The following is a 23,456-nucleotide window of genomic DNA, read 5'->3' as shown; positions in this document are numbered from 1 at the left end:
GGCAACTGCACTCCTTGATATGCGCACAAAGGATTTGAGGACTTATCCCCACACGAAAACCTGACCCAGATGTTTACAGCAGTTTTGTGCCGAACTGCCAAAGCTTGGAAGCCATCAAGGTGTCCTCCAGTAAGTGAACGGATAAGGAAACCGTGGTTCATCCAGACAATGGGATATTATTCAGCGCCGAAAAGACATGCTCTATGAAGCCATTAGAAGACACGGAGGAACCTTAAATGCCTATCACAAGTGAAAGAGGCCAATCGGAAAAGACTACAGACTGTTTCCACCTCTGTGACATTCTGGAAAAGGCAAAACTATGGAGACAGTAAAGAGATCAGTGGTTGCCAGAGGGGAGAGGGGGGAGGGAGGGATGAATAGATGGGGCACAGAGGACATTTAGGGCAGAGAGACTGCTCTGCATGACACTGTAGTGGTGAATACATGTGTCCAAGCCCACAGGATGTATGACACCCACAGTGAACGTTAATGCTATGGACCTGGGGCAATAATGATTTGTAGATTTAAGCTCATCAATTGTAACATATGTTCCCTCTGGTGGAGGATGCTGATGGGGGGAGGTTGTGGGGAGCGGTCAGAGGGTATACGGGAAATCTCTGTGCCTTCTCCTAAATTTGGCTGTATACCTACATCTGCTCTAAAAAAAAATAAAGTCTTGATAAAAATATACTGTTTCAGTGATAGAAGAGGCCCATAGATTACAAAAGATTTGAGAGACACAAGGGGAGGGGAGGGGAGGGGAGGGGAGGGGAGGGGAGGGGAGGGGAGGGGAGGGAGAAGGAAGGGAGACTGACATTGGTTACTTAAGGAGAACGCTCACAGCAGAAGCAGAGAATGGAGAAAGCAGCCTTGGCCTGTGGGAAAGTCCACCCCTGTAGGCTAAATGAAAAGCAACCAGTTCAGCTTTGATCGGGGAAGAGGGTGATGTCTGGGGCCGTCTGACAGGGAACACAGCTCAGCTACACACACTCGCCCCGGCTGGTGGCTTAGTGTCCCCTGAGGCCGCTTGTTCGGGCCCTGGGAGCCGCTCCAGCGGGGCCGCTAGCCTGAGCTGCCTTCTCCGGGAACCCCATCAGCATTGTCCAGCCTCAAAACCAAACAGAGCTGGCCGGAGGAGCCAACCCCAGGTTTCCAGGCTGAAGGCTGAATCCGGTCGCAGCCAGATGGAGAAAAGCGGGTCCACGTGACTCGCAGCCTACTCGGGGCAAGTGGCACCAGGGGTTATTTATTAGAATTTCACTCTGTGGATTGCGACACCACCCTTCAGATCGCCCATGTGATTGTGCAACCCTCTGCCCTATAAATACAGACACTCCCGCCTCTGGAAGCCTCTGTCAGCTCGGCCTCTGAGGAACCTCCTTGGCCAGGCATCCGGGCCCAACCCACCGGTCGCCATGAAGGCTCTCTGCTTCCTGCTGCTGGCGCTGTGCCTCCTCTCCCGCCTGGCCCCAGGTGAGCTTTGGGACACCCTCGCCCTGGGCCAGGAAGCAGGGGCTGACTTCGGAGGACAGCTGCCCTTGTGTCCCAGGGGATGGAGGGACGGAAAAGCATCCCCAAGGTTGAGCGGGCCGGCTTGGGCAGGTGGCAACGGGCAGGCCTGTTGAGCCTGGGGCTAGGGGCCACCCCCGGGAGTGACAGACTCAGGTCTCCCCCAGTGACTGTGGCTTGGGGGCGGGGGCTCTTTGCTGTCGGTGCTTGGCAGGGATGTGGGGCTGGCCTCGGGGAGCTGCAGCATCTCCCAGCCCCGTGTTTGCCTTGGACATCTAGGAAGTCTGCCGTGTGGAAGGGGACCACCCACTCCACCAGCAACATGGCTCCCTGCACTGAGGGGCCAGCTCCCTATCCAGCTGAGGGAGGGGCAGGCTGCCACCCCGGCTCACCCCGGTCACTGGGTAGGGCCTCCCAGATGTCACGGCCAGAAGATGCCAGTTCCTCCGGGTCAAAACAGCAGTGCACCTGCTGTAAGAGGAGGCAGTGCAGCCAACTGGGGGACATGTTTTATCCTGGGCCCCCCACTCCCTCACTGAGTGGCTTTGAGCAACCCATGCATGCTGGGCCTCAGTTTCCCCATCTGCAAAATGAGTGGGCCACTGCAGGTGGCCCTTAGAGCACCAGAGCTCCGGAATTCTCTCAAAGATCAGATTGTGCTTCTCTGCAGGGCATCACATAGACGTGGCTTCTCCAAACGTGACTCAGTCCCCCATCTGAAAACTGGGTCCAAGATATTCTAAGGCAGACTTTGAGTGTTTCCAGCCGGGATCTATCGGAGGGGTGGGGAAATCAACCGAATGAGTTGCCAGCACATTTTTTCAAAAGAACAGAAAATACTAGTGCACGCCACACAGCGCGCATCCGTGCCGTTTCGCCGTCCTCTTACTCCCGCGGGTGTGTGAATGTGTGTGTTTGTTCTCGGTGGCCGTGCAAAATCGCTTACTGTGGTTCAGTGCCAACTCAGAAAAGTTGGAAAGCCACTAGGTTAACCCGAAGAGTTATCAATCAGTCCGTCACCTCTAAATACGATTTAAGCATGTCATTCAAAGCACAGAATATAAAAGTGTTTCCAAGGATGTGCAGGGACGACCGGACCTAGCAGTTAGACAAACGGTGGCGAACAGGACTGAACACTTGGCGTCTGCAGGATTCACTCAGACTCTCCCCGGGGGATCTACCCCGTGCTGCCCTCCCGACGGCACGTAAATCCCGTCTGCACAGCCCTGCCAGGAAATGGATTCTCAGTATGGGGACGGGACTCAGTTTACTGTCTGAAGGTTGCTCAGTGGAGCTCCTGGAACGTGCTGCTCGGGTCCCAGCCTCACACAGTGACTCACCCTGAGCCCTCACGTGGGATCGGTTCACTCCCATTTCTGGGAAAGCCGGTAGGTTCATCTAGTCACACAGGGGGAAACCGAGGCCCACGTGCCCCGGGGCGAATGACAGTTGTGGAGTCACTGCAGGAAACCATGACTTGACAGCCTCTTTTAGCAGCTTTTAATCTCTATCAGAAAAAAAAAAAAAAATCATTTCTTCCTCTTATCTTCTACAAATCTTACGTCTTATTCCTGGGAACACAGAATGATGTCAAAATGTCAAGGCAACTCGGGTCCCTGATCAGCTGGACAAGAACCCAGCCAAGGGGTACAGAAATCAGGGGAGTCTGAGGCTGTCTGCTCACCGATTCAGTGACTATTTAGTTAACAGCTACTGTGTGCCAGCATTGTCCCGGAAAACACAGCCCTCGATGTCATGGCCTTACATCGTAGAAGCAGAGCATGACAAGAAACCCAATTTTATAATTAATTGTCTCATTACCATTGTGTTGTGAAATGCCATTAAGTACAGGGTGGTAACAGAACACGTCACAGTGGGAGCTGACCTGGTCTTGAGGGGCCAGGCAGGCTTTCTTGAGGAAGCAGAGATGGGAAGGAAAGATGGAGGTCACTTTGGTGTTCACGGTATTTAAAAAAAAAAAAAAAAAAAAAAAATATATATATATATATATATATATATATTTTAATATATATATATATTTTTTAATATATATATATTTTAATATATATATATATATATATAAATTCCTTCTAGACATTAAAAACCCAGGATGTGTTGCATAAAATTCAGATTTTTATCTTCTCTTAAAAACACACAAAAAATGAGAGGCGCCTGAGTGGCTCAGTCAGTTAAGCATCCGACTTCGACTCAGGTCATGATCTCACGGTTCGTGAGTTCAAGCCCCGAGTGGGGTTCTGAGCTGACAGTGCAGAGCCTGCTTGGGATTCTCTCTCTCTCTGCCCTTCCCCCTCATGCTTGCTCTCTGTCTCTCTCTATAAATATGTATATAAATAAACTTTAAAAACACACACACAGAATGAGGCCACATTCCCACATAGCACCAGGGAGCTGCAGCCGTGGTGGCTGCTGTCCCAGATGGACACTTGTGTCCACATCACCACAGACCCTACTACTCCCTATCGCCTACCATCAGACCACTGCACCGACATCTAGCATCTGCCTGGCTTCGGTGTGTGTCCGGGTCCGCAGTCCTGAGGGAAATACACTGGTAAAAGGTGAAAGGGCAGGTGGGACTAAGGACAAGCTGGACAGAAAGGAAATCAGGTGGGAAGGCCCACAGAGGAAGAGAAACAGAAACCCCAAAGCTGTCTTTTAACTTAGTGCTTCGCCCAGGCCCCTGTGGGGAAGAAAGAATCATTATCCTCGTTTTGTGGATAAATGGCTTGGCCAGACTCACACAGGGCTGGTGACAGGCCGAGGGAGGACTACAACCCAGGCCATCGGCACTGCCCGCCCTCGGGGCCCAGGGTGTCAGCACAGAGAGGAGTCACAGGGACAAGAGGCTCTGGGGCCTCATTGAGTGAAGCCTTCCATGGCAGGAAACCACGTGGGTGTGGACGAGCCCCAGAGACTTCTAAGCCGAGACAGTGAAGGAATCAGAAATGGCTTCTTCAGAGGCTGTGTTCACAGCGTGGATGCTGGTCAGGGGACAGCCGCACAGACACAGAGGTGCAGACAGGACCTTCTCTCCTAGCTGCGCCTTTGTCCCAGGTGGTCAGCCCATTACTATAGCAACACTAACCAAGCCCCCTGACAGAGGCACGGGCCACTCCTCGATACCCCTCCTTCCTGTCCCTCTGAGACACGGCTGGCACTCCCGGAGGTCTGGGCCTCGGTTTTCACCATCTTTAAAATGATGGTTTAGGCAAAATGACTCCCAGCTCCCTCATTCCGTGACCCTCGGTCTCTGCCCTGCCTTGCCCACACCTGAGCATCTCACTCTGTGATCCCCACCCCAACCTGCTTGCCCGAATTCCTTCCACCTGTCTGACCTCTGGCGACAGCCACCAGGAATGTGCGTGCTATGGCCTCTGGGTCCTATCCGGAAAAACACGCTCCCCAGTGCCTCAGACATAAGGGCCCTGCGGCCTCCAAACCAGGCTTTGCAGAAGCCACCTGGTCGGTGCCGCACGGGAAACTGAGCTGTCCTCACAGAATGTCACACGTGGCTCTTCACAGCTGGAAAAAAGCAGTTCTACGAATATCATCTCACCACATGTCCCGGCCAGAAAATAGCAAGTATTTGACTTCAGTTGTGGCTCCAAACCCCATACTCTTTCCACAGGCTTCCCAAAGACCTCTGGATGCATCACCAGGCACAAGGATCGATATCTTTTCAAAGTTTTTTTTTTTTATTTTAACGTTTTATTTATTTTTGAGACACAGAGAGACAGAGCATGAGCAGGGGAGGGGCAGAGAGAGAGGGAGACACAGAATCAGAAGCAGGCTCCAGGCTCTGAGCCATCAGCCCAGAGCCCGACGCGGGGCTCGAACTCACGGACCGCGAGATCATGACCTGAGCCGAAGTCGGACGCTCAAGTGACTGAGCCACCCAGGCGCCCCACAAGGATCGATCTTAAGAATAATCTAGACAGAGGGCTCGTGGGTGGCTCAGTTGGTTGAGCATCCAACGCTTGATTTCAGCTCAGGTCATGATCCCAGAGTCTTGAGATCGAGCCCCATGCTGGGTTCTGTGCTGAACATGGAACTCGCGTAAGATTCTGTCTCTCTCTCTCTCCCCCTCCCCCCGCCTCTCCCCCTCTCCCTCTCTCCCTCTCTCCCTCTCTCTCCCTCTGCCTCTCTCCCCTGCTCACATCCTCTCTGTCTAAAATGAAAAAAATAAAAAATTTAAAAAAAGAATAATCTAGACAGGAATTGAGTTCAAACTTCTCACGCACTTATAAGAGGCTTTGCTGATTTCCAAAGTGTGAGTTGGCGAGCAGGGAGGTCATGAGCTACTTGTCTGAAGAAGACAGTCTCTGGTCTGCAGTTATGTTCCAGTTCAGTCTGGAGTTTTGTTATTTGTTTGGCAGGAGTGGCTTGTGTATTTGATTTTGTCCCCAGATACCTTGCGAGTGAAGTCTGACCCTTTCTAGCCCCCACCGACGGCCTGAACAGCACCAGACTCCTACGCCGACAAGCAGCCTCTCCTTCAGTGCCCCACCTGCTCGTGGGCAGGCCTCCCCCTGACACGACCCCCACCCGACCACCTTGTCCTGACCAGGAAAGGCCCAAAGCTGACTTGCTGAGGCCCAGAGGGCTCCCATCAGCCGATCTCCCAGTCTCGCTCACTCCCCACCACCGCGTCCCTGTACGCCTCCCCGTAGGCACGGAGCTCTGCCGTCGGTGTTGCGAAAATCCAGACTGCATTCTTTGGCTCCGTGTATCTGTACGTATGTTTGCTCCTCACGCAGCTGAGGCTGATCGGTCACGTAGGTGGTGTTCTGGCTCCTGACTTTCTGCAAGCCTGGCCTTTTCCTGCACATTCCGCAGTGCGGTGCCGGCCCGAGACGGGGGCGCGGATCCTGGCGCACGGCGAACGTGGGCCTCGTCTTTTCTGAAACGCTTATCATGTTGGCGATTTGCTCTCGCCTCCGCCTAGTGGTTCTTTAGCCCAAGAATTGTATAGTTATTTATTCAACAGTTTTGCCTTCCAACAGTGTTCCAAAGCCTCACCTGTGGCTCTAATTAACACAAAGGCAACCTTCGTGCCCTTGCTTCAGAGCAGAAGGGCACAGAGCGAGCTCTGTTCTCAGCAGCCTGACAGCCACACTCCTATGCTCGGATCCTCTCCCCTCTCTGTCTCCCATTCCCTGAAAGGCTTTTCGGGAAATGTTATTTTCGTGGCTCTTCTATGTAAGGTCTAAAGATCCCCTTCTGCATTTATCTCCTTTATGATCCATCCCGCCTACTCTCCCTTGAACCATCAGCCTGTCACCTGCGCAGGTTATATTGCCTGTCGGCAGCGTGGAAAGTTGGGGTTCCTGCTTGATGCAGATTTATTTTCTGATGACCCTCAAACTTCAACCTCTCGGGTGCTCGCTGCCCCGACCGTTCCTTCCTCCCTCTTGTTTTCTTCCGTGCCTGACCCATGCGTGGGCACGTATTTCCTAGTTAGTCTCCTGCCTGTTATTACCCCCTGACTAGTTGCCGTTGCGTTTAGGTGGGATTAGGGACAATCCAGCTGTAACTGGCTTAAACGTGTGCACATCTGAACGAGTCCCCATTTCTGCCTCAAGCACAGAAGCCGGCACAAACCCGCTTTCTCTCCTTCTCACCCCTCATTCTTACCTGGAAGGGGGTTGTCCCTCTTCCACATTCCTCTGGTTCCGGGCGCTCCGGCGGGCTCACGGGGTGTGCTGGGTTGCATTCCTCAGGCCGCTCCGTGAGGACCCAGGTGGGAATGAGCACCAAGTTCAGGGAAGAGTTGGTGCCCTTGGGGAAGGGGAGAAGAGCAGGCTGAGTTATCTGCGGAGCTCACGGGCAGGGAAGGGGACCAGCGCAGGGACAGGAGAGGGCACTGGCGGCTGCATGTGGAGCAGGACGTGAGCAGCTCTGGGAATATGCAGAGACCTCTTCAGAAGCAGCTCTTCCTTTTTTCCCTGCCAAATAGGACATGCATCCAGAAAAGTGCAAAAGCATGAAGTACAACCTAATGAACTATTATACACAAGCAGCCTGTACCCAGGGTTTTAGTCAAGAAGTGGGACTTGGCCGGTGCCCAAGAAATACCCCTCCAGCCTTCCGGGTCACCCACCCTTTGCGCCTTCCCCCAACGGTAATCATTGCTTGACTTTTATGGCAATGACTTCCTTTATTTCTTACACTTTTACCTTGTCAACACTCGTGCTGAATAATACAGCTTGGGTGGTGCCTGCCTTTCAATTGGCGAGATGCCAAGAGATAGGGGACATTGTGTGTCATAGGATATGCACAGGGGCGCCCGGGGGGCTCAGTTGGTTAAGCATCTGCCTCTTGATTTCGGCTCAGGTTATAATCTCATGGTCCGTGGGATCGAACCCCACACTGGGCTCTGTGCTGAGAGCAAGGAGCCTGCTTGGAATTCTGCCTCTCCCTCTCTCTTTGCCTCTCCCCTGCTTGCACCCATGCACACTCTCTCTCTCTCTCTCTCTCAAAATAAATTAAAAAAGAAAAACCATCTTCCAAAAAAACAGGATGTGCACATATTCGATGTGACAGATGTCGCACTGCTCTCCAGGGAATGCCAGTTCCCACTGCTCCGTATCCATGCCAACAATCATTTTTAAATTATAACAGTCTGCTGACTGTAGTCGAAGCTCGGAGTTTTAATTTGCATTTTCCCAATAAATAACAAGTTGACCACTTTTGTATACAGTTACAGCCATGTGGATATCTTTTGTGATATGTGAAACTATGTGTCTATGTTTCCTATAGATTACCTGTCCTTTCTTAGCGATTTGTAGCAGTTCTTTGTATATTCTGCGTGGGAGCCCTTTGTCGGCTGTAAGCATTACAAATCTCTACTGCTCTCTTGTGCTTTCATTTGTCTCCTAATGGAAACTTTCCTTACATAGAAGTTTATATCATTATCACAATGTGGCTAAATGTGTCATATCTTGTCCTTTATGGTTAATGCTTTTCGTATCTTTTTTTAAAATTTTTACTTATTTTTGACAGAGAGAGAGAGAGACACAGCATGAGCAGGGGAGGGGCAGAGAGAGAGGGAGACAGAATCTAAAGCAGGCTCCAGGCTCTGAGCTGTCAGCACAGAGCCCGGCGCGGGGCTCAAATCCACAGACTGCGAGATCATGACCTGAGCTGAAGTCAGACGCTCAACCGACTGAGCCACCCAGACGCCCCAACGCTTTTCGTATCTTAAGAAATCTTTCTTGGGGCTCCTGGGTGGCTCAGTCAGTTCAGCACCTGACTCTTGATTTCGGCTCAGGTCACGAACCCAGGGTCGTGGGATTGAGCCCTGCGTTGGCTCAGTGCTGAGTGTGGAGCCTCCTTGTGATTCTCTCTCTCTCCCTTTCTCTCTGCCCTTCCCCTGCTCATGCTCACTCTCTCTCAAAATAAAAAATTTAAAAAGGAAAAAAATAAGTCTTTCTTTACCCCCAAAACATGAAGAAAGTCTACAACATTGTTTTCTGAAGGCTCATTATTTTTCCTTTTTCATTTAGACTTCTAATCCATCTGTCAGTGGTTTTTATCTTTTTAATATTCTGATTTTTTTTTTTTTTTTTTTAGAGAGAGAGAGAGAGAGAAAGCATGCGTGTGCATGTGTGCACAAGTTGGGGGGGGGGGGGCAGAAGGAGGGAGAGAGAATCCCAAGCAGGCTCCACACCCGGCTCAGAGCCCACGGGACTCCTTGTCTCACTACTGTGAGATCAGGACCTGAGCTGAAATCAAGAGTCGGATACTTAACCAAGTGAGCCACCCAAGTGCTCCCATCTGGCAATTGTTTTAATGTGTGAGTTAAGGGCAAAGTTGTGTGTTTTGTTTTTTGTTTTTTTCAGTATGAATATCCAAGTGTCCTGGAACCACCTCTAAGGAGACCATGTCCCCGCACTGTTCTCCTGAGCCACTGTTGGTCTACGTCAATCCTCCGTATATGCATGGGTCCCTCTCTATGCCCTGCATTCTGTTCCATTTGTGTTTGTCCTTGTGTTACCACCACACAGTCTAATTACAGTGGGTCTATAATTAGTCTTGAAATCCAGTAAAGCAAGTCCTCCTACCTTCTCCAAGAGTGATTTGGCTATTCTTGGTCCCTCTGAATTTCCACATGAATTTGAGTAAGTTTGTCAAGTTTCACTGAAAGAATCTCTTGGGATTTTCATGATATTGAGTTAAATCTACTGATTAGGGGCACTTGGGTGGTTCAGTCGGTTAAACATCTGACTTCGGCTCAGTCATGATCTCGCAGCTTGCGAGTTTCAGCCCTGCGTCGGGCTCTGTGCTGACAGCTCAGAGCCTAGAGCCTGCTTCAGATTCTGTGTCTCCCTCTCTCTCTGTCCCTCCCCTGCTAGTGCTCTGTCTCTGTCTCTCAAAGTAGTAAATAAACATTTAAAAAAATCTGCAGATTAATTTGGGGGAATTAACCTGTGAAAAATAATCTTCCAGTGCTTAAACATAGAATTTCCACTTCTTCTGTTCTTCTTTAACTTATCAAAAAAATATTGCATTTTTTTAATATTATATTTTTTATATACAGAAGTACTGCATTTTCTTAGATTTACAACTACGCACCTGATATTTCAATATGGTGATTTATTTTAATTTCATTTAATTTGTTGGTTGCTAATACACAGAAGTAAAGTTGATTTTTTTTTTTTGTATGTATTGATATCATATAAAGCAAACTAGTTACACTTGTTAATTCCTTTTGGACTATCTACCTATAATCAGAATGCCTGCAAATGGTGACAATTTTATTTTTTTCCCAACCTTTATACCATTTGTTTTTGTTTTCTCTTCTGTTAGTCCCCTGGCGAGTACCTCAAGTACAACAACATTCAATGCAACTGACGACAGTGACTATGCTGGCCTTGTTGGCCATCTCACATGAAAAGTTTTCAATGTTTGACCGTTAAGAGTACTGCTTGTTGTAGACTTCTGTAGATACTCTTAATGAGATTCGGGAAGTTCCCCACAGGGTTATCTGTTAAAAATTTTTATCATAAATCAATGTTGAATTTTTCCAACGCTTTCTGCATCTGTTGGGGTGATTATATGATTTTCTCCTTTAATTGTTAATAGGCATTGACTGATCTTCAAATGTTAAATGAAAGCTTGAATTTGTGAAATAAACTGAGCCTGGTTTTATCCTGTTTGCTGATACTTTACAGAGGATCTTTGCCTCTCTACTGATCAGGGAGATTGAACCATAGTTTTCCTTTCCTTTCCCTGAATTTCTGACCTTTATAGACAGTGGCATTAAGATCACGTTGACATCACATCAGGAATGGCAAATGTTCTCTTTTGTGATTCTGAAAAACAGTGCGTCATGTAGATGTTATTCTTATTTGTTGTTTGGTAGAATTTGCTAATGAAGCCATTTTGGCCTAGAGTCTCATTCATGGACCCAACAGCTTTGATAGCTATGAAACTATTCATATTTTCTAATTCCCATTTATTTCAGTAAGTTATATTTTTCTCAGAACCTTTCTATCTCAAGAAAAAAAGACTTTTCTATTTCAACTCAATTTTCAAGTTTGTTCAAACTAGTATTCCATTTTTCTATATGAACAGAAAAATATTTCTAATTTTTCTATTTCAACTAAATATTCAAGTTGTAAGGGTCATACTACTTTTAGTTTTTTATGTTAATAGAATATGTTGTCCTGGCTTTCCTTCCTGTCTGCTCCCAATCTTGACAAGGTAATTCTTTCCTGTTAGCTCTAAAATTTGAAAACCAATGGTCCAGTAATGCTCATTCTTTACTGAACATTACATTCATCTAAGGCATTATTTCTTCTTTTCATGCCAGTACATAAACTCCATCCCGGGACAATTAAGTCAATATTTTTAAGTATATCTCAGCTGATTTCATGGGTATGCAGCAAGGAGATCCACTGGTTTATGCTACAATTTCTCAACCGTAGTGCTATCGACATTTTGGGCCTGAAAATTCTCTGTTACGAGGGCTGCTCTGTGCATTGCACGTATCTGGCAGCAGTTCTGGCCTCCACCCACTAGATACCTAAACATCCGCCCTGCATCCCCCACAGGTGTGACAACCAGCAATGTCCCCAAACATTGCCAAATATCCAGTCACCAGACAACCATGATTCCAGATCAGATGAGGTAGCTGTAACAGGGATATGGATTAAATAAGAGGACAATTTCAACCGGTATGAAAACTATCTTTCCAATAAGCAGAGACACATGACATCAGAATGGACTGTTCCCCAGAGTCATGATGGCCTGTTGTGTTAGGTCGAGTGGTGGCTGTAATAAAATAGCACAGTGTGGGCTCCTTTAAGAGAGGTAATGAATTCCCTCACAGCTCTGGAGGCTAGAAGTTCAAGTTCAAGGTGTCAGCAGGTTTGGTGAAACCTCTCTCCTTGGCTCACAGATGGCCGCCTACTCTTGTGTCCTCACAAGGCCTTTTCTCTTTGAGTATATATCCCTTTATATATCCAAACGTCCTCTTCCTACAAGGACACCTGCCATATTGGATTAGAACTACTTTTATGACCTCATCTAACATTAATTACCTGTCCAAAGGCCCTACCTCCAAATACAGTCACATTCTGAGGCACTGGGTGGTTAGGACATCAACATACTCATTCTGGTGGCGGGGACACAATTCAATTCACAACACCTATCAACGAAGGCATGCAAAACAATGGCCTGATAGTCACTTATCCGGGATATCTTAGGGCAGCTTTGTTCTCTATTAGATAGAATATGAGACTAGTCTAGAGACCTTGTGATTACAAGATTCTGGGATACTGGGAAGAAGGCAGAATAGATTCCAACTGGGCAAAACAGGGAAAGCATTATAGCACAGCTGTACTTCCAATGCTAAGGTGAGCCAACCCGCTACCCCAGGCCCAGGGAGGAGAGAAGGCAGCCATCCGGGCTCTGCACATGGGCACCTGCCATGGAAGGACCACAGACTTGGTGACAGGAAAGACGGTGGAGCAGGGAATCGGTTCGGAGAGGATGGTATAACTAGGCAGCATGGGAATGGGGGCACATACAGGAATGCTCATGGGGTTAGAAGTGAGTTTCAGCGTTCCTGAAACATGAGGCGTGTATTTGGGCAACAGTATGACGTGGTAGAATACTTTATGTGGGGACTAACTTGAATCCCTTGCACACCTCAAAGCTCTCAAGGAAACCCTACTCAGAACCCTACTGCTCATCATCAGCTGGCACAGACCTCAGACGGAGGACGCTCTGCAGGCGTCTTATTTCCTGGGCAGCCCCGGAGACACATGGAGTGCAAAGTTCTTGGAAGAGAGAACCCGTGGAAGTGCTTTGCAAAGAGTTGCTTTACCTAATGTTCTGAAGTCACTGTGGCCACAAGCCATGAGTCTCAAGTGTTTTCTCTCCCTTCTTACAGGTGCTGCCTTTCTCACGGGTCTCGGCCAGCGGTCTGACCACTACATATGTGCCAGGAAAGGAGGAACCTGTAACTTTTCTCCATGCCCACTTTTTACCAGGATCGATGGCACCTGCTATGGTGGAAAGGCCAAGTGCTGCATGCGCTGACTCTGGCCTGGGAGCGATGGACAAAGCGTGTGGAAGTCAAGTGAAGTCTTTGTAACCGCTGTTTTAATAAGACTTTTTTTTTTTTTTAAAGCATCCCTCCTTCAGACCAAAATGAATCTTGTGTCTCCTTCTGGAAGAGGTTGAGAAAGTAAGGGGGTTAGGAGAGCGGAGCTGGGCCGGGCCACGGAGCCTGCCCAGTACAAGGATGGGAGATGCTGACCACAGCATTTTATCACCAAACCAACAGGCGGGCAATGAGACCCAGGACACATGAGGAGGAAATGCTGCAGAGGAAAGCTTCCCTGATCCTAGAAGCAACTCAACGTCATCCCAAACTCAACGTCTTAGCAGCCTGGTCAGGGGAACGGCCCATGTGCAGAGCCCGGATGGCTGCCTTCTCTCCTCCCTGGGCCCGGGGCAGCGGATTGGTTCACCTTAGCACTGGAGACCCTCTGTCATGAGGACAAAGCTCCTCCCGTAACTTCCACTCTCGTGCCCAGACTCCCGCTCCACAACCACACCACCTGGCCGCACACTGCCACCAAGAGCATCTCTTACGGCCACAACGTCTCATCTCACTCCCTCGGCCTGTAGACACCTGTTGGTGAGGGAGATGGGTCGCTCTCCCTTTTTCCCAATAAATTTTTTACCACTCTTGACAACGCACGTGGTGCTGTGGTCTCCTTATATGACGACAATCTCATTCTCCACGTCAATACGTTATAAGCACAAATGAAAATCAAACTTTGTAAAAACATTATGAAACCAGCGGCAGGTTTCGGCAGAACAGCCCTTGTTTGTGAGGGAAAGGCGGAGGGAGGGGAGGCTCACCGGTGTTGTGGACATTAGCCTCCTCTGGGCCTTCTCTGTGACACACAAGCAATACATGGTCAAGGACCCCAGGACATCTGGGCCTCTCCCTTTCATGAAAAGCTAATAATCCAGAGGCGTTCCATTTTGAAAAGAAACCTCAGGCCTGCCGTCAGCTTCCCTCTTCCAGATACGGAAGCCCCCTCCCCACCCCCCCCCCCCAGCAGCATTTCTCTGGGTGTTAAATCAAAGATGGATTCCCGGAGGAGCCTTCCCACTTAGGGCAGCCGATGTTTGGGTTTCCCAAGACCCAGGTCCTCAGGAGGAAAAAAAAGCCCACATGCTGGGTTTACCTCACATTCTTTGGTTTACAAGGTTGTGGTAATTTTGCCTGCCCTGCCAAGAGCTCTTCAAGTGACCAAAAGCACATGCTTGGGGATCCCCAGCCACAGACAGGGAGGGGACGGTCCTGGGCAAGAGGATGCCACCGTCCCCAGAAACCAGAAAAACTAACAGGATTCCTGCAGCCCATCCATCCCTAAGACATGTGGTCCCAGGGCTTCCATAACTATGTGGGTAGCAGTCCTGACTACACATTTAAAAAATATATTCATTTATTTATTTTGAGAGCACGAGTAGGGGAGGGCAGAGACAGAGGAAGAGACAGAGAATCCCAAGCAGGCTCCATTCGGTTAGCACAGAGCCTGCTGCGGGGCTCGAACTCACGAACCATGAGATCATGACCTGAGCTGAAAGCAGAAGTCAGATGCTTAACCCACTGAGCCACCCGGGCGCCCCATGACTGCACATTTTAAGAGACTGATGCTGACGACATTCTCATCTGCTCTCTGCACCCCTCCACTCCGCGCTTCCCCCCTCCATCCAAAGGTCCTCTGAGCACATGCACTCACCTGCCCCCGTGTGCCCAGGACATTTGCAGGCTTGGAGCTTACAGAGCGGCCAGAACCCTCTAGACCCGGCGCTCCTGCGATGAGGCCCTTGCTGCTTCTAACTCCCCTACCTTAGCGGGACCACAAAAGCTTCCCGCCTCTCCCTCCGTCTCCCCCCACAAATGATGCACACTCCTCGCCCTTCTCACCACTACACCCACCGGTGCAGCACCCCCCTCTGATAAGACTCAAATGCAAACAATATCGGCTGAGCCATCCTTGAAGGAAGATGGTTCTAGAGTTAAGGGGCTGTGTACAGTTGTCTACAACCCATTTTACTTCTGAACGGTTGCAAGGACCAATTTCTGGCCCCTAGGATGGCATTTGCGTCGATGAAAAGGAAGCATTGATTTGAATGAGCTCAACAACAGTCCCAGGCCCAGCTTTATTACCGTGGCTGTCCTTAAGGGATTACTGAGTCATGGTCCTTTATAGCCGGTCAACATGCTGACTCCAAGTGGGGCATGTCCACTGAACTAGATTGGTTTTGCATAGTTACCCTTCTAAGGAATCTCTCCCACCTCCTAATTACTTTTGCCCTTCAGGGTGCCGTGGTAGATAGAAACCTAGCTTACGCTCAGTGCGTCTGCTCACGAGACCATGGTGACAACGCAGAGGGCATTGTGACTTGCATATCAACGTGAAATAGTTGGGGAGGGCCTTTACCAACTCTGCAGTGTGTCGGCAAAGCTGGAAATGCAACCCATATCCTGGGAAAAGGGTGCAACGTATCACTAGGGCATCTTGTCAACCAGCCCGGACGCACACGGGAGCTGTCAGCATCTACCTTGGTCACAGAGGTATTTCAGAGAAAGGGGGATGTCACCTACCATCTAAAACACACCCTAGCTTTGCTTCAGCTTTTTGAAAAAATGTTTATTTGCTTATTTTCGAGACACTGAGAGAGAGGGAGACAGAGAATCGCAAGCAGGCTCTGCACTGTTAGGGCAGAGCCCACACGGGGCTCGATCCCATGAACCGTGAGATCATGACCTGAGGCGAAATCAAGAGTGGGACGCTTCACCGACTGAGCCACCCAAGCGCCCCTGCTTCAGCGTTTGATAGTAAAATCATATGGTCTCATACAGAAGGCAATGTGGCTTTCTGTGATTTCTGTGGCTCATGGGCCCATAAGGCACGTCACCGAATGCAGCAGAGAGAGGTGTCATGGAATTAGAATGAACCAAAGAAGCATTCTCGCTTCGACGGGCACGAATACATGTTAGCCATTCATGATTTCGTCATAGGTTTCCCCGAAAGGGGTCTCCTGCAATAGTCCAGTACTCCAAGCTTTTCTCTTATAAAAATGAATGAACAGGAAACAACAGGAACTCTTCATGCACATGGGGGTCTTCAGAGTAAAGGCGTCTGTATCAATCCGGGTTCTTCAGAGAAACAGAACCAACAGGATGTGTGTATAAATATGGAGTGAGATTTACTTCAAGGAATTGGCTCGCACAATTGTGGACATTAGATTTGGTAAGCCCCAAATCTAATGGGGCCAGCCAACAGGCTGGAGATGTAGAAAAGAGTTTCAGTTCAAGTCCAAAGGCTGTCAGCTGGCAGAGGTCCTTCTTTCTTGGGGTAGGTCAGTCTGGTTTAGGAGGACCTTCACCTGATTGGATGAGGCCTACCCACATTAAGGAAGGCAATCTGCTATACTCAAAGTCCACTGATTTAAATGTTATATACGTTATTTTCTGCCTATTATGTTTTGATATTTATAAAAAATGAAAAACAAAACAAACAAACAGAAAAACCTTCCTGGTGGGGAAGACTGCCCCTCCCAGGGCTAGCTGACTCTTAGAGCAAAGCCCCAGCCAGGAGCATCCTGCCATGTGTAAAATAACCCATCCAGAGCCACACTCCTCTGTCCGGCCCATGCACCCAAGGAGGCAACATTCTTCCGCCTCTGTCGTCCTAGGGGAAGGTCCCAGGCTACCGGAGTCTACCCCTCCGGCCTGAAGCCTTCCGAAATCATTCAAACAAGCCAGTCCCAAATGGTGACTGCTTTGCCTTACCCTCTGAAACTCCAGTGAAAGCAGGGGCCTAACCCCTCCCCGCCCTTCTGTATTCTGCCTCCTGGCCATGCAGGCGTCTCCACCGGCCCCTGCACGGTGCGCTGTGCCTCCATCTCTAGGACCTGCGAATGTCATAAACCTTGTGTCCTGGAGCCTCTTCTCAGTCTCCCTGTGACTGCACCTGACTGATCGTCTCGGGGAAGACGACCAAACACTTAGTGTCAAGAACGGCACGTCCAGTCACAGCCCAGAGGGGACTCAGGAGGTGCCCCACAATGGCCTGGCTGGCTGACTGGCCGCCCCCACTGGGCTCTGCCCTCCGTGAAGGCTCAGTGGCTGCTGGTGTTCCGTGAGCTGCTCTGCTCTGCGCTGCCTCTTTGGGGCACTGACAAGGCTTCTGGCCTGAAATCAGGCATCTCCTCCTGGAATTCTGGCCCTGCTTCCAGCCAGTCCTGGCTCAGTGGGAGGGGGAGAGGTCTGCCTGCCCTCCCCCACGAGGCTCGCACCACAGGCTACCACTATCACAGAGGCTCCCCCGGAGGGAGGGGCTCCCCTGCCGGCTCCCTGGGGGTCAGGTGCTGTGGGCTGATCTGTAGGCGGATGAGGGCCGGGTGCCCGTGACATTGCTCAAGCGGATGAGCACCGCGTTCACGTTCATCCTCCTTGTGTTCTTCCCAGCCAGTGAGGGGTGTTCCTTCAAGGGAAGCCCCCCCACCTGCAGGGCCCCAGGAGGGTCGACGCTGCTGCAGCCCCTTCTCGCCTACATGTCCTGTCGCTGCTGCACTTTGTATCCCGATCCCACGGGCCATCACGGGTCCCTTGGGACTGTGGCTCAGCATTTAACAAAAAAGGGAAAGGAGAAGGAATATTTCGTTCCACGCCCCCTAGAATACCTGCAGAGTCTTCCTGGCTGAGGAAATTTGCCCCCAGGGTTGATACAAGGATTCAATGAGAGAGCTGTGCATAACGCCGACTCAGCGCGACAGAAATCTCGTTTCCTCTTGTCTTGCTCTTGGAGGTGCAGCTTCGAGGAGGGAGACACGTCACGTCGTCTCATCCAGGGGTCAGTGGTGAGGAGCCTGGCTGGCCATCTGCACGTGGCCCTCCGTCACCTCGTCCGTCTGGGTCACTATCGAGCTGGTTTTTCTGCTTGTGTGGGTTCAAGCGCCTCCATCCGTGACAAGGAGTCTGAGTCAGGGCTGAATCAGAATATCTGAGCAGGAAGAGAGAATGTTCCCGCAGGGGGAGACTCAGAAGATCACAGCTAGAGCCATCGGAGTTGAAAGTGAAAAAGGCCTCGCAAGCCATTCGTGGTGGGGAATGGGAAGGAGACGATGGTCTGGGCCCCTCTCCACTCCCTCCTGGAACCCTTATTCTTCCTCTTTTAAGATCGTGCCCAACATGCTAATTAAAGCATTAAATGCTTATGCAAATTCACCCAGCAAACTATCACTGGTTTGACTGAAACATCTCAACGTATCAGGTCACAAACCAAAAGCTGCTAATGGTGTCTCAGTCCCATTCCATCACGTTTGGGAAACTTCCAGTTATTAAAGAATGTCCTCTGGTTATTAAGGCGTAGGCTCATCTATTTTCAAACTTCAGTTTCACACCCTGTTGGACGTTCCTTCCCCGGAACAGGCTACACCTGAGGAGTAGGGTGTGTGAGGGCTGGGAAGGGGGTCCTACCTGGGCCCCTTTCTTCCTCATACTTGGTCCCCTGAATGGGGGTGGGGTGCATTACGTTTGCTCTTCCAGAAGAACACACTTGATTATCAGCCGGGTTTCTGGTCCACTTCCCGACACCGGCTGCTTCCCCTGTGCTACAGGTGTCTGGCTTCCCCCTTCTGCTGGGCTGCACTTGCTGGTTCTCCAGCGGACCCCAAGGAGCTTCCCCTACCCTGCCCCCCCCCCCCCCCCCCCCCCCCGGCATGGGGCTCAGGCTCCAACTCTCCCCACCAGCCCCCATCTTTGCTATCTTGTCACCCAGTAAGTGGCCTGCTAGAGAAAGGCAACCGGGTGACCTAAGTCCAGCCATTTCCAGTGTCCCTGCCAGAAACGCCCGGATCCTTGAATGTAAATGGCAGGTATGAGGAGCGCCCCGCCAGCACAGCACCACGCGCTCCCTCCCTCGTCTGTCCCCCGTGTCCTCTCCACGCCCCCGTGGCAGGGGCACCCTCTTCAGGCATAACTCCGTGACGCCGCAGCTGCGGACGCTGCACCTGCGGACGCCGCTGCCTCACCTGCCGAAAGGGAGCAGCACACGGTGAAGGTCTGCGTCCCCCTCCCCCCCCCCCCCCCCGCCCCCGGGGATGGGGGAGGGTGAGACAGCGCAGCTCCGCAAAGGCTCACCCCGGGACGTCCCAAAGAGAGCAAGAAACGTTTTAAGCATTTCCTTAAAACACGGTGGCCGGTGGCGATGCAGGGAAAGGAGAAACCGAGGGCAAGAGTGATTGCGTAAGACGCAGTTGGGACTCACCTTCCCTTTTCTCTCCGCTCGCCAGTGAACAGCCCTGCCGCCACCTGGCCAAGAAAGCAGAAGCCAAACACTCAGCGAGGCTGGACATCCCCGCGCCTCCCGGACCGCCTCCAGCGGCTGCTCTTTGGCGGCTTCCCCAAAGCCCCATCGGAACCCTCCTGCGTGACCACCCAGAGGAAACCGCCTTATTCGCAATTCTTTCTTCCACCACATTTTTAAGGCAGGAAGCTGTAGGTCGCCAGCTCTGCCCATGAACTCACCGTGCAGTTCTGAGGGCGGACCCGCATCTCACCAGAGGAAACGGAAACCTGCAGGCTCTCCTTCTGCAAGGGACCCAGGGGCCCGGATGAGGCCTTTGCCCTCTTGGGCGCCATCTAGCGGCACTCAGTGTAACGGGGGCTACCCCTCCAACAGCATCGTCCGGGCGCTGGGATTTTCTCAATGCCTCAAAGCCAAAGCTCTGAATAACAGACTCTCCATGATCTAATTTCCAAAACCAATTCGCTGAATGCGATTTCCCCTAATTACATGTTTTGGCATAACTTTAAATTGTCTCGAACAATTCATCAGAGTCCTTTCGCCACAAGGCAAAGGAGGATAAGAGTGGGAATAAGGGCAGTCGGAAAAAGACAAAAGTCATATGACTTCACTCATATGAGGACTTTAAGAGACAAAACAGATGAACATAAGGGAAGGGAAACAAAAATAATATAAAAACAGGGAGGGGGACAAAACAGAAGAGACTTAGAAATATGGAGAACAAACTGACGGTTAATGGGAGGGGTTGTGGGGGGGGGGATGGGCTAAATGGGTAAGGGGCACTAAGGAATCTGCTCCTGAAATCATTGTTACACTATATGCTGACTAATTTGGATGTAAATTTTAAAAAATAAAAAATAAAATTAAAAAAAAAAGAGTGGGACTAAGGGGTCAAGGACTAGGATGGGGGTGGGGTGACAGGTCAGGGACTAGGATGGGGGTAGGGTGACAGGTCAGGGATCAGGACTGGGGACACAGCATGGTAGATTAGACACTAGCAGGAGCACAAGAACAGAAGCGGGAGCACATGCAGAGCAGAGGCAGACGAGACACACAGCACTGGAGTCCGGAACTCCGTTAAGGAGAGGATCACAAACTGAGCTAGGAAACAGACACGTGAGTGTCTGAATGAACCATGAAGCAGAGACTGGGGGGAAACTATAGCAACAAAACTACTATGGTGAAGACACACAGTACACCTAAAAGTTTCACAGGTGAGACTGAATGACTGGGAAGAGGAGGAGCCTTCAAGGTAACAGGTGAATTCAGGCATGATGTCTTCCATACAGATCTAAACACCTCTTGAGGAACGGGGACCCAACCAGATCCTGGAGATCCCTGTACATCAAAAATCCCAGGTGACTGTACTGATCACCATGGGCTGCAACAGCAAACGTCTGCACATCTCAGTGTCTTAGCAGAGCCAGAGGTCTGTGTGCACCTGGCTATGTGGCCTCTTCTCCGGGCGGCAGGCTGGCTCCACGCATCTCTCATCCAAGACGCACGCGTCCCGGTCGGTGGCCGCCGCTGGCACGCTCTCCTCATGGAAGCGGAGTGCCGAGGGGCTGAGCTGAGACATGATGCAGTCACTTCGTCCCCGTTGGCATCCGTTGGCATCCGTTCAGGCCCTGAGTCAGCAGACGGGATTGTAAACTGCACCGATTGAGAGGCATTGCAGAGCATGGCTAAGAGACGGCATGTTAGAGCATGTATTAGCCATGATTTTCATCTTCTTTACCCAGATGCTTTGACGCTGGGGCCTTGCTCACCCTGTAGGGACCCCCCTCCCAGAGCTGGCCATTTCCTAGGGACGGCAAACAATTGCCCGTGGACTTTTCTAGTGCAAACCACCCAGTCCAGATCCCACACCCCAACCACCTCCTCCATCAGGGTCTCACACCCCAGGCCACTCTCCACCTGCCCTATGACCCCAGGGCAGGGGCCAGACAAGGAGGAGCGACCCCAAGCCCGGGAGCCCGCCGGTTGTTCAGACTCTCCAGTCCTAAACCTGTGTCCCTTGCCTCACCCGCTCCTTCCCGTGGAAACCCCAATAAAGACCCATGCCCACAGTCCCCTGTGCCTTCTGCCCGCTGACTGGCCCTGCTCCCCACCCCAGATGTCCCCGAGTGGTGTACCCTTCCTCTTGGGATCAGTGAGCAACAAACTATCTTTTCAATGGCAACAGTCTCCTGATCTGTTGGCCTCATTGCATCTCAAATTTTCTATCAATTCACTGTATTTTGAGGCAAGGAACAACCTCATCTACCAGAGCATCTGTTGAATCAGGCTGTCCTCAGGCCCATGTCTGGGAGTACAGACAGCATTAAACTCCCTTCAATGATTCAGGGTGAGGCACGGACCTCAAAAACGGATCCGTGGCCAACACGACACCCGGAGAAGCCAAGCGAAACCCTGGCTTTTTTTTCCTCCCGGATGTTAGTTAATGTTAGTTTGTTATTAACACGCCCAGTGGAAACTGCACCTACGAATTCCACCACTTTGTTTGCTGGCTCTTACAAAGTAGTAGACCACGGCGATTTGTTTAGACCCCAGAAACAGACACCAGTGATGGAATCGCCCGTTTATGGGTTCCTCGAGGGCAGTGGCCAAGCCATGCACCCTTCCCTCACTTTCCCTAGGTCCCGCAAACCTCACTGCACGGTATAAGAGACTGCACCTGCTTCCCCTGGGGGACACGGCCTGGTGTGTGAGAACAGAGGGGCACGGCCATTGCTCCCAACACACGCCATGCCCTGCAGACCTGCAGATCCCAGAGGGGGTGTTTCCAAATTCACCCACAGCAAAGCACACCCGTGAGCTTGGGCCCGGCCTCTGTGACCTCTCACACCTTTCTCTGCTCATAGCGGCAATTTGTGACCTAAAATTCGAGAAGACAGGATCAAAGAAGAGAGAGCACACCCCCGCCCCCTCAGTCCTTCATTTAGGACACAGGTGGCTTTTCTCCATGCTCATGCTCTGTTCTACGTGTCACACACTTACCAAGAGTTGTGGATTCCTCTACTTACAGGGAGACCGTGTGTATGCACAACTCTGTGATGTGGAGAAAGGTGGAAACCATGCACATTTCTCAGCATTTACTCTCTCCCACTGGGTTTGAGGTGTTTCATGTCCTCTCCTGCTGTGACCATATAATCAGATTTTCTACAAATCTGCAATCCAGACTGTCCCATCTGTGGATCCTAGGAAGAGATCCCTTAAGAGCAAGGCAGATGGGGTTAGTTTCTTATGCATAGTTAGCTCAATGCAGCAACCAACCTAGGAGCTGTCTTAATGCCATTAGAGTTTGAACACAGTGTCTATCGAATCCACACTGGGTATTTTAACAAAGAGAATTTAATGTGGGGAACTGGTTAAATGAACTGGGAGAAATGGAAAAGCCAAAAAGGCACAGCAGCTCCCACCCCAAGGACTGGGAGAAGAGAGAGAGCTCGGGGCTCTCAGAAACTATAAGGAGCCCCACACGGCCAACACTGCCACTCTGGTGCCTCGTACGGTGCCATGTGCTGGTGTTGGGGATGCTGCACCTTCCACTTCTTCATGGAGAAAGTAGCAAAGTCATATGGCAGAAAGGTGGGCACCTGAACATGGAAGGAATCTGTGGTTGTCTTTTCCAGTCTAACACAAAAGGGTCAGATACAGGGTAGGGCATTTACACATTAGCAATACACAATCCTCCAGTTTCTGAGATTTCTGCACAACCCCATGCCCACTCACCATCTGTCATCCCATCACTATCATTTGGGGTGGGAACTGCTATTTTCTGACTGAAGGCTAGCCTCCAGGGACAATAAACCTTTTCTCCATGATGTTTTCCACTTTTCCTTTCAACCCCCCCCCCCCCCCCCCGAAGCTTCAAGGAAGGACACATTAACTGTGGCTCTTATTCAAACTGCTGCTGTCCCAGGAGACATACCCTCCCTCAAACTTCTAAGTCATTGAATTCTTTTTGTAATGTACAAAATATAGGATACATGTATATCCCTCAAATAATACCTGGGAATTAAGGAAAAAAAATTTTTTTTCTAAACATGAAATGAAGAAAGTATGGAATATCAGAATGAT

General features: G+C 50.4%; 1 protein-coding gene across 1 annotated transcript; it reads left to right on the top strand.

Moving 5' to 3' along the window:
• Positions 1–1,329: 1,329 nt before the first annotated feature.
• DEFB1 (defensin beta 1) lies at positions 1,330–13,759 on the top strand. Its single transcript, XM_042934183.1, has 2 exons — positions 1,330–1,473; positions 12,926–13,759. The coding sequence occupies exons 1-2, from the start codon at positions 1,416–1,418 to the stop codon at positions 13,072–13,074; spliced, it is 207 nt and encodes a 68-aa protein (XP_042790117.1). The 5' UTR covers positions 1,330–1,415; the 3' UTR covers positions 13,075–13,759.
• The last annotated feature ends 9,697 nt before the right edge of the window (positions 13,760–23,456 follow it).

The sequence above is a fragment of the Panthera leo genome, chromosome B1, assembly GCF_018350215.1.
Source record: "Panthera leo isolate Ple1 chromosome B1, P.leo_Ple1_pat1.1, whole genome shotgun sequence".
Classification (NCBI taxonomy): Eukaryota; Metazoa; Chordata; class Mammalia; order Carnivora; family Felidae; genus Panthera; species Panthera leo.
This window is presented reverse-complemented; position numbering and strand designations above follow the sequence as displayed.